Raw genomic sequence first — 14,647 nt, 5'->3', positions numbered from 1 at the left:
AATCTCATATCATTGGCAAATAATCTAATTTACCTGCTCAAATCAAGGGCAAATACATTCATTTCAAGAAAATTTTACTTATTTTTAGTTCTATTTTTGCAGTGTGATTAGTAACAGGATTTCTCTGATAAAAACAGACAAAGAATCAGCCTCAGTATCTCCCTGTTGGAAATCATTACACTTTACTCAAATGACAAAATAAAATGTGATATAATGACATTGATTTAAGAAATATTTGCTTTGAAAATAAATTACAAACAAAATTAATAACATTGTTTAGCAAAACAATAATTTTTTTAAATGCTACTTTCATACAACTGACATTTCAAAATGTATTTAAACAAAGACTAATCTCATGATTTCAAAAAATATTTTAAATAGATAGACTTATAGGAAGCAGTCCATGAGAAGTCCAGATAGAAATTACTCTAAATAGATGATCTGATCAAATCAAAGACCTACAAGGACTTCTTGTCCACCACCTCTCACAATTCATTCAATTAACAGCTCCTCATTATTCTGAAGACGGCCCTGCACTGTCTGACAGCTCACTGCTGCTGGTCGTCATCTGAATCAAACCAATCAGAGAGGAGGTGGTGCCCAGCAAGCCCACCAGCCAGCTGGGGAACCGTCCCGCCCAAAGGAAGCCTGGTGGCATCCAGTGAATGGCGTTACCGAGGTCCGCCATGCTGCTGAGGATGGAGAGCAGCTCCCCTCGTATCTGCCTGCGGAGGTGAGACCGTCTGCAGGAGAGAATGCGCAGATTTACTGGGATCTACAGTTTCATGTGTTGGAAGGTTTTGTATTTCTAAGACAGAGCCACGTCTCAACCTCTTAGTTTGAAAGAAAAAACATGAATGAGACTAGAGCAGGGGTCTGCAACCTGTGGCTCTGGAGCCGCAAGTGGCTCTTTGGGCCGTCCACAGTGGCTCTGTTTTTATTATGGTATTTAAATGTAATAATGATAATAAATGCATATAATAAATGCATGTCTTAGCAGTTTTTTTTCTTGGAATAATTGCATTTAATTTTCACAACTGAATGATGCTAAAAGTGCCAGTAATATTTAATTTTAAATCAATGTTTCTTCATTATGTTGGAAACTATTTTTTTTACATCATTATCCAGAAATATCAACATCCCGTCCATCTTCTTTTTTTAAACCTCAGAATAGAGATAAAAGGGCGTTTCTTTAACGATGACAACATATTTCCTACAGTAGATCTTTATCAAAACTTATAACTTGTCTTTTTTCAAAAGGCCAGGCAACATTTGCGGCTCTGAGTGAGTTTAATTCCAGTGGACTGTGGGCAAAATGGCTCTTTAGACTGTAAAGGTTGCAGGCCCCTGGACTAGAGTGACAAACAAAAAAAACGTAATTATTTTTGTTAAAGGCTCAAACGGGCTGGCCGAGCGGTTGACAGACCACTAAAACAACATAAAGACATCAGATCACTCAGGTTGTATCAAGTCAAAGTCAAATCTTCAAAACTTTTTAGAACTTACTATGAGGGTAAGGGTTACTTTTCAAAACATGAACTATGCTGGCTACTGTGTGTAAATTCCATGTAAATATCGACTTGTGAACAGCTAACACACATCAGTACTGCAAATAAAGAAATTAAAGAAATATTTAATACGCTAAGTAAGCACCTGTTGCCTCCTCCATCCCAGTCGTGTTTCTTCAGCTTCCTCCTCAACAACAGCAGAACACGAAGGGACCTAGAGAAATAAAAATTTACACCAAAACGTTTACTTTAGCTTTCATTTGGCTCTAGCTATCATGAGCAACTTTTTTGCAAAACCTAATTTTCAGCAGGTTTCCTGCCCCATAGCTACAAAAGACAGTGTTCACTTTTTTCCGGTTGATTTTTTTCTAGGTTGATTGATTTTGCAGGATACTTCTCAGAACTTCCACAGTACATATAAGCTACTGACCTGAAGCTTGAACACTTTCTGGAACTTACTCTGAAGATACAGGTTACTTTACTGAACATTCAGACCTCTCCTGAATTTACTAGGAAATTACGATAGCGTATGTTCTGGGACTTAAAATCCTATTTTTGGTTCCTTTCTGAAACATACTCCTAAGTGGCTTTCAGGTGTTTTACCAGAACTTTTCAAAACTTACACTGCACTCATTAAGAACATCCTTGGATTTGCATTTTACTTTCAAAGCTTACAGGGTACTTTTCAGAGCATACAAGTCCGTTTCTGAAACTCGCAGGTTGCTTTCCAGTAAATAGGCAAAACTTACAGGTTATTTTCTGGAACTTACTCTAAATGTACAGGTTACTATAGATGTTTTCAGGTTACTCTCCAGAACTTACTCAGACTTTAAGTTCACTTTCAGGAACATACTTGTAAATGAAATTACTAATAATATTATTTTTATTGAACATGGTACTGGGATGTTTATACATAAAAGCCACACGTTTTCTGGGAGTAAAACTGAAACATGAGACCTTTAGGAGGAATAAGTATGAATTTCTTTGTACATTCAATTGTTAGTCTCGTGGGACTGTGTAGGAACAATTCAGTATAGAGAACAGACGGAACGATAGACGCAGTTAAAACATCACTCAGTTGACAACACCTGAACTTTGAGCGCATGTGTTTTCACCTGAGGATGCCCAGGAACAGCGAGGCCCCCCACAGCACCGTGCTGAGCAGCCACCACTTATCAGACTTCACTTTGACGAGCTCAGCATCTGCGGCCCAGGCGATATGTTCACATGGATAGTAGAGTTGGTCAGCCACGTTTGTCAGCACCGATATCCAGCGAACGCCTGCATCTTCCTCCTGAAACAAAGAAAATTCTGGTCAGGATTAATAGGAATGATCTGACTTGAGTGGACAAGTAAGGAAACTTTTCTATGAATCACCGAAGCACCGAGGCCATAGCTTTGGGAGTACGCCAGCATTGAGAGATCATCAAACAGCCTCAACACGGTCCTGCAGTGGCTGAGCTGAGCAGAGAACAGCAGCAAACTTTTCCCAAGTCGCTTTGAAGACACATCTGCTTCTGCTTTCTGGGTAAGAACTCCTCCGACCAGCTGAGAGCCATAACAGACCGTCCTGATCTACAGACAAGCAAGGGGGGGGAAAAATGTGTGAAAGTCAGTTCACAAAAACGGGATCAGACACATTTTGACTGATCATTACAACGATATAAAATGTTTTAATTAGTTAAGAGATTTTGAGATATTACCTAAAGACCTATAGTCACTTTTGAGATCAGGATAAAGACCACTACTACTACCACTACTACTGTTCATTTAAATAAATATATTATCTCCATTCAGCCACATTAGAAGATTTTTCAGCACGAATCTGTTCAAGGTCAGGTCACAGTAATGCTAACGGATTTATGGCCAGATTTTTACAAGGCTGCTGTGAAAATGTATTAAGCCTTACCCCTTAAGATCTACTATCATCCATATTCCTTTCTTAGAACTACTGTAATAATAAGGCTGATTAAAAAAATGCATTTTGTTTATTGTCGGAGTAATTTATTTCAATTCAGGTTTTTTATTCATATTTCGCTGACTCACAACAAATGTGATAAGGCACTTTATTTAAAAAAAATCCAATTTATATTCAGAAATTTAGGCTATGTGATAAACTCAATATGTCGTAGACACGGATTCAAATTCATAGTTCAGAGGTAGTTTACTATAATAGATTATTCAATAACAAATGACAGTAAAGAAATAAATTAATTTGCACAACGATTTCAGACGCAGTGCATGCTTTTACACCATTCCGTTATAAACGGGGTTTGGTGAAGACTCACAACTTTGTCTCTTCCTCTGTATGACTCCAGCAGTCGGACCAGAGACTCCACAGACTGCTGCATGTCCGATCACGCACACCGCCACAAACACGCTCAGATTAATGCACTAATACTTTTAGCTTCTCTTCAACATTGTAGCTTCTGATGCACACTTTAGTAGGACAGCCTCTGCACCCTGACTGAACGTTCAGCTGGACTTTGAAACAGGAACTACTTCCGTCAGACCAGAGCAAACGATCTTCGATACCCTATCCCTATCGTCACCCTTAATGCAACCTAAGCTGCCGTGTGTGTCCAGCCAGAGTCTGCAGCCAGATGGAGGGAGGTCTACGACGGCGAATAATAAATTAAACTTCACTTGCTTCAATTTTGTCTAAACAGAGCAGACCAATCAATGGCATACCCTTCCCTACTACGTCTTCTATGGCCACAAGAAGAATGTTTGAAGTACAGCTCTTAGATTAAATTAGAAGAAAAAATAAATCAAAATGTATCTCAATACGGTTATTTTTAGAATTCGCTATAATGGTCCCCGATTACTTCTATTTCACATGTCTTTCTTATTGCAAATATAGCCAACCAGTTACCTTTGTCTTTGAAACACTTCATTTAAATCCACAAATAAGGCCAAATGAGCTGGGTTTAATTACAATTAATACACTCAAAAAAAAAAACGTTTAATGATTTTTTTTTTTAGCTAAAAGTGGGTCATGTAGATTATTCTACCTAATAAGGGTTTTCTTTATATTGCGTGTACAATTATGATGTGACAGAGTATTTTAATATGTAAATAATATCAGGAGACATCTTGTTATCTGTTCTCAGGACTTGTATTAAATTTCATTAGTCTGAACTCCCTAAGAATAATTTAGAATATAAGAATAAGTCATATAACATCCTAAACTACATGCAGAAGTATCGATGATTCTTCTTGTGACCATATTTAATGCTGATGGTTTTCTTTTTAAGCTACATGGAGGTTTGTCCACCTGTATACTAGGGTATAGAAGAAATCCACTCGTTAAAGATTGTTTAACTCTTTTTCGGGTATAGTTGATTTAAGCTGTAGAATACTTACTGGTTACTCAGGTTTATGAAGATAACTCGTTTAGTGTAACCTACCTGGTAAATTTTTCAGGGTAGCCTGCTTTGCTACAAAATTTTGTGATTAAAATGAGAGAATTATTTATTCTATACCAGGGGTCTTCAACTCCAGTCCGGTGTGCTGAAACGTTTAGATGTGTCCCTGATGCAACATACCTCAATGAAATAGCTATATTACCTCAGTTTGCAGCCAAGTTCCCCGGAGTCCCTAATGACCTGATTTTTAACCCAGGTTTGATGAAGCAAAGTGTGTGGGAATGCCATTAAAAACCTTTATGTTAAAACTGGGATGTCATGAAGTTTATGTGTGTGTGAAGGCAGGTGACGCAACATTTTTGACAATGTAGTGCATGATGCGCTTTTGCATGTGATGGACTGGGTACATGTCACCTCTCACCCATCAACTACTGAAGGTGGGGACCAGGCCCGACCCTGCATGAGCAAAGAAGTACAGAAAACAGATGCTGTGCGATAATTATTACCATATAACATTTGTTCTAATCATAAAAACTATTTTGAAAATGCTAAATTACACAATACAATGTGACAGATATGACAGCAACAACAACAATAATAATAATACTAATAATAATAATAATAATAATAATAATAATAATAATAATAATAATAATACAAAGTAGCTAAGCCAACTGATGACCAATGTTCAGTGTCATCTCAGTGATTACTAATATGATGGAATTATTTTTACTATTCTATATGTTTTATTTTTCTGTACATGTTTATAGCATTTATCATGTATTTACTCATTACTATTGAAAAGGTTTTAAGGTTCTCTCTGAACCTTAAAACCTGGTGCAAGAAACAGCCTCACCATAAATGTTGATTGTTGTTTAAAGGCTCTATTTTATCTGTGATGAATTGCACCCATCTATATGTGTATCCTTCCTTTCCTGGTCACTGAATGGTCAATTGTGAAGGTTGTTTTGTATACCTGAAACTGCTAGTTTATGATGTCAAAGGTCACACTAAAGCATGTTTCCCCCTTCCTTAAGCTGTGCAAATGAAACTAGGGCCCTCCCTTTTTGAGATAATAAAAGTACAGCTGCAGCAGAGTGAATTTCAGAACAGAGGAGAGATCTAAAGGAATTCATGTCTCTCTGCTGGTCTCCTTGCAAGATTTAACCTTCTCTCTTCTTTTTTATTTGTTTAATGAATGTTTTAAGTGTTGGAACCTGACACAATATTAACACTAAAATCAACACATTTTATTGCGAAAACAACAGTTATTTATTAGAATCAGTTGGATGTAAACTTTTGTGGTTTTTTTTTTTATTATTGTTATTCAGAAACCCCATTTGTTTATAAGCAGGTTTATCCAGTAGAACATGCCACTCACAACATGGCCGACTGACGCACGAATGCAGAGTTGACGTCTGTCTCCGATGTCTCGTGCTCGACACGTGTATTTTACGCCAACCATCCAGCGGCGGGTGCGTAAATAGTTCCCATCATGCAGTTCGGAGGTACTTCTCCCAAAAAGCCAGATCAGAGAACCGGGGGAGGAGGAGGCGGAGGCTGCCAGCCGAGGAGCCGGGCGGTGTTCTTGCAGCGGACTGACGGCTCCTGTCCTCCAGCCCATCAAAGCAGGCGACGGCGGGGGATGAAGACAAACATAACAGCGTCGTCAGACAACATGTCCGCTTTTTAAGGAGCTCTCCCGTCTGGTCCATGTGTGTCGTGGAGGTTTCCAGAAGCCTTCTTTTGTCAGGGGAGGGGGAGACCCTGCTGGTGTCAGAGTCCGTCCCGGTCCAGGACACCACCGGGCGATGACAGCGGCCACAGCCACTCCGCGGGTGATGCGAGACCGACTGCTGCAGGCCATCGACGGCCAGAGCAACGTGAGTTTATGCAGGTTTAAAAGCAGAGGAAAGTGGACGGAGGAGGGAGAACAATGGGGCTCCGAGACAATTCAGAAGGCTCCTTGCAGAAGTAGCTGTGTTTCAAAAGTTCCTGAAAGCAACCGGGCATGCTGGAGCCTGGGTTTATCTGGAGGAAGATGGTGCAATTCTAGCTACACAGTCCTGAGGGGTCTAATGATGGCAGAGACTTTAAACAGGGGCGCCTTTGTTAAAGCGTCAGCCTTATATAAATTACATAACACCCCTTTTCACGAAGGCCAGGGGTGCTGCTCTATGTAATTTCACTAAGAAATTGATAGCACAGCTCATACAGCAGTTATTAACGCCAGTACTGTAATTTGGTTATTTGTTTGCACAGCCAAATCCACCAATTACAATAATTTAAAAAGAATAAAGAGTTCCAGTGGAGGGAGAAGACAAACAGGTGTTTATGATACATCTCACCTGACGAATGACAAGGCAAATTCTCGAGTTTTTCTTTCTTGTTTTTTTTGTCTTTCCCAAAAATCTGCATATGCAAGCAATACATTTTGAGAGCGAGAACCTGAACTATAATTGATTTAGCTCTAAAGGACTCAAGGGATTAACGTTTTTTACCCTTTGGGTTTATGTACATTTGAAATTCAAACATTTTGGACTCTATTGCCAGCAGGTTGTTAAAACCTAAGTTTCTTAAGACTGCAAATTAGGCATTTAAGATATAATAATAATAATAATAATAATAATAATAGTTAATAAATGAATACGTATAGTAATAATAATAATAAACGAATAAGTATATTTAATTGATAATAATAATAATAATAATAATAATAATAATAATAATAATAATCTTTAATAAATGAATAAGTATAGTAATAATAATAATAAATGAATAAGTATAAACATAATAATAATAAACGAATAAGTATATTTAATTGATGATAATGATAATAATAATAATAATAATAATAATATTAATAAATAAACCAATAGGCATAGTATAATAATAATAATATAATAATAATAATAATATATTTTATTTATAAGAATCATTCATAAAACTCAATTTCACTGTACAAATGAAAACAAAAAATACAACTACAATAAAATCAGATAAAAAAACCCACATCAAATAAGTCATATGGAGCAGTTCAGTCACAATTAGTAAGCAGTCTTGAATGGGTTGGTTTTAAGTCTGGAATTGAGTAGGAACAGAGTGTCAAAAGCCAGAGTTTGGATAGCAGAGCGAGAGAAAGCTCTGCTCCCCATGGTGCTGAGGCAAACAGAAGGAGCAGTGTGATGGACAGGGAAGGAGGATATCAGGAAGCGGGAGGAGGTGGTGACATGAAGTAGATCACATTAATATGCAGACCGGATGATGTTATTAATGTGAGAGATGAAAGAGAGGGAGCTTGATAGCTCACCCATGCTCTTGACCCGTGATAAGCTGTCAACGGAGAGAGAAAAACTGTCTTTTTTTTTTTTTAAATAGTGCTTTTGTTCCAATACGAAGGAGCTCAGTTTTATTGCCATTCATTTTTAGCAAGTTTGAAGTGAGCCAATATTTTATTTCAGACAAGCAGGAGGTGAGGGAAGAGGGCGAGAGCATAGAATTGGGTTTACGGAATAAGTGTCGTCAGCGTGGGCGGCAATAGCAACAGCAATTTCCCTCTGGGATTATTAAAGTATGTCTGATTCTGATTCTGAAATTAACGTTAGACTGATGAAAAAAAATTGCCAAAGGGAAGAATGTAAATGTTGAAGAGTAGGGGTCTGAGGACAGATCCCAGAGGTACACCAGATGTTACAGGGGACGGGTGGGACCTGAAGGACTTAGCTGGACAAACCTTTATGAAATTGCTGCATACATGTTTGTTTTACTGTTTATTTTTCCTCACAAATAGTGTTCCCTTTTAGCTATTTCTGTGAAGCATCTAGTTTTTCTGGGTTTCTTTCAGGCGTGATGAGAGAAAAAAATCAGACTCACTTCAGTTTAAAAACTTAAAACAGAAAGAAAAATATGGTCTGACATTTTTATTTAATTATTCAAGTCTTAAGGTGACAATCAAAAGTGATGTTTTGTAATAACCAGTTCATAGCACATCTCATACCTCAAGGCTGTTCCCTAGTATGGCTGTATCTCTGATTTTTGGTAAATCTATGAAAAAGTAAACATTTTGAGAAACACTAACTAGTAGTTTTTGCACCGACAAACGTTATCACCAAGAAGCTATTAGCTCAGAACTTGTCATACAGTAGATGGTGAACTCAGTTTTGCCCTATTTCTAAATACGTGACTGCTGTGAATATTTTAGGCCTAGCTCTTTGTTTTCTCTGCAACTTGTCACTTTTTAAATTTTTCTGAAGCACACACCTCAACGCGTTCCTGTGGCCCGACAGAAAACTCAAAGAGTTGATATCAGTAAGAAAGCAGCAGCAGTTTTAAAGGAAAAAAACACATTTGAAGTACCTTTTGCTAAGGCTGAAGAAGTAAAATCAACACCTCTAAAAATAAGAGAAGGGCTCTGGTACCAAAAAAAAAAAAAAGAGGTGGTTTAAAACTTATGCACAGCCCTGTTCATGATTGTTCATAACTAGCAGATATTTAATATATCTGCTATTTATCAGATATCAATATATCTGATATTTAAACAATATTTAATATTACAAGAAATGTATTTCTAAATTACAGGTGTATTTATGAAAAGTAGCTATGTCCATAAACATTCATCTTAGAAATCATGCTGTTTACTGGAAGCTCAGAGTGTTAATTGCATTAACTTTGGGACATCCAGCTGTTTTTACTTGTGGATTTCACCAGATCTAAGGATGATAATGCATAGAAAAACACAATGAAATCATTGGTATCCTCTGCCTTAATCATTCTGATGCTGTTGCACGTAAGCCATTACGGGGTGTGTTTTCTGCGTGTAATTTCCAGGTTGAGGTTACCTTAAATCCCTGAGTTCATTTTCAGCTCAGTGACTCAGCAGTAATGTTTTCCTCCTGTCTCTTAAACCCTCTGTTGTACGTTGACCCAGGACCGATTTCTGACAGAACGTTTAGTTTAGTTTAGGTTGTATTTCAAACTTTTCCCTTTTCTTGTGAGCTTAAATTTGCATTTTACTCGTCCGTGTTTGTCATATTGAGCCTGAAACCAGTATCAGTACATATTTTCAAGAATGGCAGGTGTAGATTTGAATCTATGCAAATGCGTTCTTGTTCTAATAGCCCCTCTGTTCCCGCAGGAATACATTTGACCTATTGGTGACTTTCAGTAAATTAGATTATCTTTTAAAACTAGCGCTTTCAATAATTCAGTTCAGTAATATTAAAATCAAATAAATCAATGATAAGAAGACCAATAAAAATACATTTTAATCCAAAAAAAAAAAAAAACGAAAAAAGGGTCTTGACAGTTGACCAGCAGAGGTTGGTTGATAAGCCACAATAAAATTGCTACACAAGAAGCTAGCTATTCAAAGTGCTCTGTCCAAGCATATTAAGGAAAGTTGAGTGGAAGGAAGAAAAAAAAGAGCAACGGGGTTAAATGCAGCCCGAGAAACAAAGCCCTTTTAGGAGTCTCAAGGTTTGATCTGTGCCTGGAGACAAAGCTTCAAGAGCCAAACACCCACAGATGTATCCAGGGTCACAACTAGGGCTGAACGATTTTGGAAAATAATCTAATTGCGATTTTTTTATCTTAATATTGCAATTTATTGGGATTTTTTTCCCCCAGTTCAATTTATCATGTCTTTTTAAACATATACAAAACAACAAATCAATTTGTTTCCTCTCCGTGCGGATTAGTTACTAAAAGACCCGCAGCATCTAAACTCGGAGCAGAAATGATTGCGTTCTGCGTTTGGTTGAAAATATATTTTAACCAAAATGGCCTCTAGATAAAGATGTTTGTAAACAAGGACTATTTAAAACAAGTACTTTTAATGTTTTTATAAATCAGAATATTGTTCAAGAGAACAGCTTTTAATTGATTTGGACAGCGATCCTTGTTGAACATAAAGTGCAACCAACAAGCAAGTCTATGTATGAAACTGATTGACCAGAACTTAATGATATGTATGATTATATAAACTCTAAAACAAGTAAAAAAGTTAGATTATCTCACTGTCTTGACTTCCATGTGGAGGCAAAACCACTTCAAACATTTTACTGACACCTAAAGGATGCGTCTAATTCCCTAATTGTTACATAGCCAAACATTGCAGACTCTGCGATTTGGAAATTGCGTTTTTTTTTACATCACGATTATATTGAAAATGCGATTAATTCTTCAGCCCTAGTCACAACTGCTGCTTTCCTTGTGTCAAGCCACGGAATCGGAGACGAAGGAGTAGGAGAAAAAGGACTGGACTCTAACTCAGTGGTTCATCATCTTCTTTTCAGATAAAAGTCAAATTTCATGTTTGGTTTTGGAAATGATGGTCCCGGGGCGGGGAAGAAGAGCGGAGTTGTGAGTGGAGAGGGAAAGAGCTGGCGTTGTTTCGAGGTCCAGTGTGAAATTTCCACAGTGATGGTGGTACCTTTGTCATACTCGCCTAAACCTAAACCCAAAGTGAACCTTTAGAGGATTGTCAAGGCGGGAGATGAAGAACAATGTGCTGAGAGCTGCTTTTAAGTAATGAGTAATAGTAGTACTATTATTATTACTATTTTATTACTATTTTACTATTATTATTACTATTTTAAAACCCTTTCTTAATTAATATTTGCCATCAGCCTTGAACATCAAGCTTAATATTAGTTGCTTGAAATATATCATTTTGTGGGTATTGACTCCATATGAGTTTCACTTTTTGAATTAAGTTACTGAAATAAATACACTCAGTAATATCCCAGTTTATTGAGATGCAGCTTTATGATGTCTGAGAATGATGGCTGTGAATCACAAATGAATCATCTTTTATTAGCACGCCTTCTTAGAGACTGTTTTACAACCAGCAACCTATGATGGTGGTTATCACTTGTAAACGTTTGTCTTCTGGGGCAGATACGCAACATGATGGTGGTGGTGGAAGTGATTTCCAGTCTGGAGAAATACCCCGTCACCACAGAGGTCCTGGAGGTATGTTAGAATACGCACATCTGTTCCCCAAAGGGTTTAAAGCCACTTAAAGTCAAATTACATGCGGTATTGATGCTTTGTTTCTAGGAGACACGCCTTGGGAAGCTGATTAACGACATCCGGAAAAAGACCAAGAACGAGGACCTTGCGAAAAGAGCCAAGAGGCTCCTTCGGAACTGGCAGAGACTAATCGACCCGGCGGAGGGGGGCTTGCTCGGCAAAGGACTCGCTGGTGCATCATGGTCTTCCAAAGGTGGCGCTCCTCCCTGCTCCTCCCCACCAGCAGCTCCCGCGGCTTTGAGTAAAACGGGCCCAGAGTTAAAGGCCAGAAGTGACTTCAACAACTGCTCTCCGAAGCTCGAGCAGATCGGCAACAGGAAACGTCGGTGCGACTTGAAAGAGGGTCATCTCCTGCCGACAAAGAAACCCAAACCCACTCGCCATGACGCAGTGCAACACTCCAAACAGCTCCCCTCCACTGGATTAGGGGGACGTTTTAAATTTCCTGCAAATATTCACACACAGCAACCGCTAGACAGGGGAACATCGAACCCTTTGGACAGTAACGTGGCAAATAAAGTCCCTGTTCATGCTGTCAAAGCTCGCCCGAGTGCCTCTGTGCACAGCAAGCCTCCTAGCACCGTCGAGCAAGTTGGATGGGACAAACCTGCCTCCGGGGGGCAGCATCAACCCAGGGGCCCTCGCTTTCCGTTGCAGCTTCCCGAGAATCCGAAGCAAGAAGCTGTGGTTAAAAAGGCGGTTTCCAAAACACAAAGCGGCGCCGGTCCAGGCGCGGAGGTCAGTGTTCGGACAGACCGTTCAGGGTCTGCACATCTGGAGCCTCGTAGCAGGACTACCAGCAACTCCAGGTGTGAGTCTGTCAGTTTGGTTGATGAGGATGCTGCTAACGATGCTGGGAGAAAGAAAAGACAAAAACACGGGGCTAAAGATTACGTTCTGAACCTAGACGGGCCAATCAGAGAAGACAGCGGCAGCCCGGCGAGGTTAAAAGAAAGACGGATAACGTTCGACCCATCAACAGGACAAATTAAACGCGCCTGCCCCAAAGATTCTCCTGGAAAGCAGGAAGTCTCTGGACTACAGTCGTCAGAACCGTCGAAGCAGAGTCAACCCGCTCCTCCTCCTCCTCTTCCTCCTCCCAGTCCCTTTCAGCAGACAGACTGGAAAGAGCTGTCAAGGAGTGAGATAATCCAGTCGTACCTCAGCCAGCAGAGCAACATCCTGTCGTCGTCCGGGCTCCACACACCGACGGCCCACGTGAGCAGCAGCGTCACCGAAACCCGCATTCTGGCATCGAAACGTCCCGCCAAGGAGTTACCCGGAGTGGGCAGAGAAATCAGCAGCGCCGACCTGAAGCGGCTGCAGGGGCAGCGCTGGTCCGGAGTGAACGGATGCTACGACACGCAGGGTAACTGGTACGACTGGACGGAGTGCATCTCTCTAGATCCACACGGAGACGACAGCAGACTGAACATATTGCCGTACGTCTGTCTGGACTAGAACCCGGATCCGCTGTGAATTAAATCTGCAAAATGTTTGGGAAAAAACGCCTTTATCTGAGTGTGCTTTTTATGTTGTTCTGTAAGTTTGTTAAGGCCTTTTCTCACGGTTTTCCTGTTGGCAAGAGTTTATAGGACGAACACAGATGTCTATGTTTTCGGAGCTTATTAGCGACACAGATGCATTTGAAATGTAATATGCGTAAAGTTAATGTTATTCCCTTTATGTTCAGACCTGGTGGGTTCAGTTGCAAGTGCTTTAAAATATGAGCGCTCACACACGTCCTCAGTGACCACATCTTACTCTGCATGCAAATTTCCTCACAGCCTCCGTGGATAAAGCCGGATATTACCATCGTTTCCTCGCCGACTGACATTCAATCAGATTAAACCTCAGATAAAGAAGTTTGCATACGCTTAGATTGCTATGCTTTTAAGCTATTTTTAAAGCACAGATATCATGGCAGCCCCTGAGAGGTTAGTTCACAAAAATTCAAGTTACGTGGAGGCACAACTGTGGAGGTATTTTAAGGCACATCTCAAGCAGCATGCATGGTCATATCGAGCCATTAAGTCCTTCAAAAGACCTGAGTGAAGTTGGCCCCCCCACCCTCTTCAAATCAGCCAAAATTGGTGCCAAACGTTTGTGCTACGTTTGTGCTGGTTTGTGCAGCAAAAATTTTCGTTTGTGCCGCTATCATTTTAAACATATAAACAAATGTTTTTAGAGGTAATCAAAGGTCAAGCAGCCCCCCCCCCCCACCTTCTTCAAATCAAATGAAATTGGTGTCAATTGGTGTCAATCAACAAACAAAAACTTTTGCTGCACGAACCAGCACAAACGTAGCACAAACGTTTTTTGATTTGATGAAGGTGTGTGTGTGGGGGGGGGGGGGGCTGGTTGACCTTTTCACCTTTACCTTTTCATTAATATCTTCAAAACCAAAGCAGCACAAATGAAATTTTTTGCTGCACAAACCAGCACAAACGGAGTCGAGTTGATTGACACCAATTTCGTCTGATTTGAAGAAGGTGGGGGGGCTGGTTGACCTTTGATGACCTCTAAAAACATTTGTTTATATCTTTAAAATGATAGCGGCACAAACGAAAATTTTTGCTGCACAAACCAGCACAAACGTAGCACAAACGTTTGGCACCAATTTTGTCTGATTTGAAGAGGTTGGGGGGGCCAACTTCACTCAGGTCTTCAAAAGTTGTCACGACAATTCAGGAGGTTCACTCCAAAGGCAAAGTTATGAAAAAGTCAGATTACGGTTTG

The 14,647-nt window shown here is 39.6% G+C and overlaps 2 protein-coding genes across 2 annotated transcripts; one reads left to right on the top strand and one right to left on the bottom strand.

The window, feature by feature from the left end:
- Positions 1 to 285: 285 nt before the first annotated feature.
- Positions 286 to 4,019, bottom strand: pex11g (peroxisomal biogenesis factor 11 gamma). The gene is made up of 5 exons (XM_012880002.3): positions 3,797 to 4,019; positions 2,886 to 3,083; positions 2,624 to 2,802; positions 1,654 to 1,722; positions 286 to 743 (listed from the first exon to the last, which is right to left on the bottom strand). The coding sequence occupies exons 1-5, from the start codon at positions 3,857 to 3,859 to the stop codon at positions 515 to 517; spliced, it is 738 nt and encodes a 245-aa protein (XP_012735456.2). The 5' UTR covers positions 3,860 to 4,019; the 3' UTR covers positions 286 to 514.
- A 2,402-nt stretch (positions 4,020 to 6,421) lies between these two features.
- Positions 6,422 to 13,944, top strand: LOC105938314 (mediator of RNA polymerase II transcription subunit 26). The gene is made up of 3 exons (XM_012880006.3): positions 6,422 to 6,759; positions 11,774 to 11,848; positions 11,936 to 13,944. The coding sequence occupies exons 1-3, from the start codon at positions 6,688 to 6,690 to the stop codon at positions 13,367 to 13,369; spliced, it is 1,581 nt and encodes a 526-aa protein (XP_012735460.2). The 5' UTR covers positions 6,422 to 6,687; the 3' UTR covers positions 13,370 to 13,944.
- Positions 13,945 to 14,647: the final 703 nt, after the last annotated feature.

Source organism: Fundulus heteroclitus, chromosome 9 (genome assembly GCF_011125445.2).
Source record: "Fundulus heteroclitus isolate FHET01 chromosome 9, MU-UCD_Fhet_4.1, whole genome shotgun sequence".
NCBI lineage: Eukaryota > Metazoa > Chordata > Actinopteri > Cyprinodontiformes > Fundulidae > Fundulus > Fundulus heteroclitus.
The sequence above is the reverse complement of the archived record's forward strand: the minus strand, read 5'-3'. Positions and strand labels throughout refer to the sequence as shown.

What these genes read in the sequence shown, in the direction of transcription:
- pex11g (XM_012880002.3), bottom strand. Translation starts at nt 3,859, where the DNA reads ATGCAGCAGTCTGTGGAGTCTCTGGTCCGACTGCTGGAGTCATACAGA. An exon ending in CTGTTCCTGGGCATCCTCAG is followed by an intron (nt 1,723 to 2,623) that starts GTGAAAACACAT and finishes TTATTTCTCTAG; the next exon opens with GTCCCTTCGTGTTCTGCTGT. An exon ending in TGGGATGGAGGAGGCAACAG is followed by an intron (nt 744 to 1,653) that starts GTGCTTACTTAG and finishes TCTCTCCTGCAG; the next exon opens with ACGGTCTCACCTCCGCAGGC.
- LOC105938314 (XM_012880006.3), top strand. Translation starts at nt 6,688, where the DNA reads ATGACAGCGGCCACAGCCACTCCGCGGGTGATGCGAGACCGACTGCTG. An exon ending in CCATCGACGGCCAGAGCAAC is followed by an intron (nt 6,760 to 11,773) that starts GTGAGTTTATGC and finishes CTTCTGGGGCAG; the next exon opens with ATACGCAACATGATGGTGGT. An exon ending in TCACCACAGAGGTCCTGGAG is followed by an intron (nt 11,849 to 11,935) that starts GTATGTTAGAAT and finishes CTTTGTTTCTAG; the next exon opens with GAGACACGCCTTGGGAAGCT.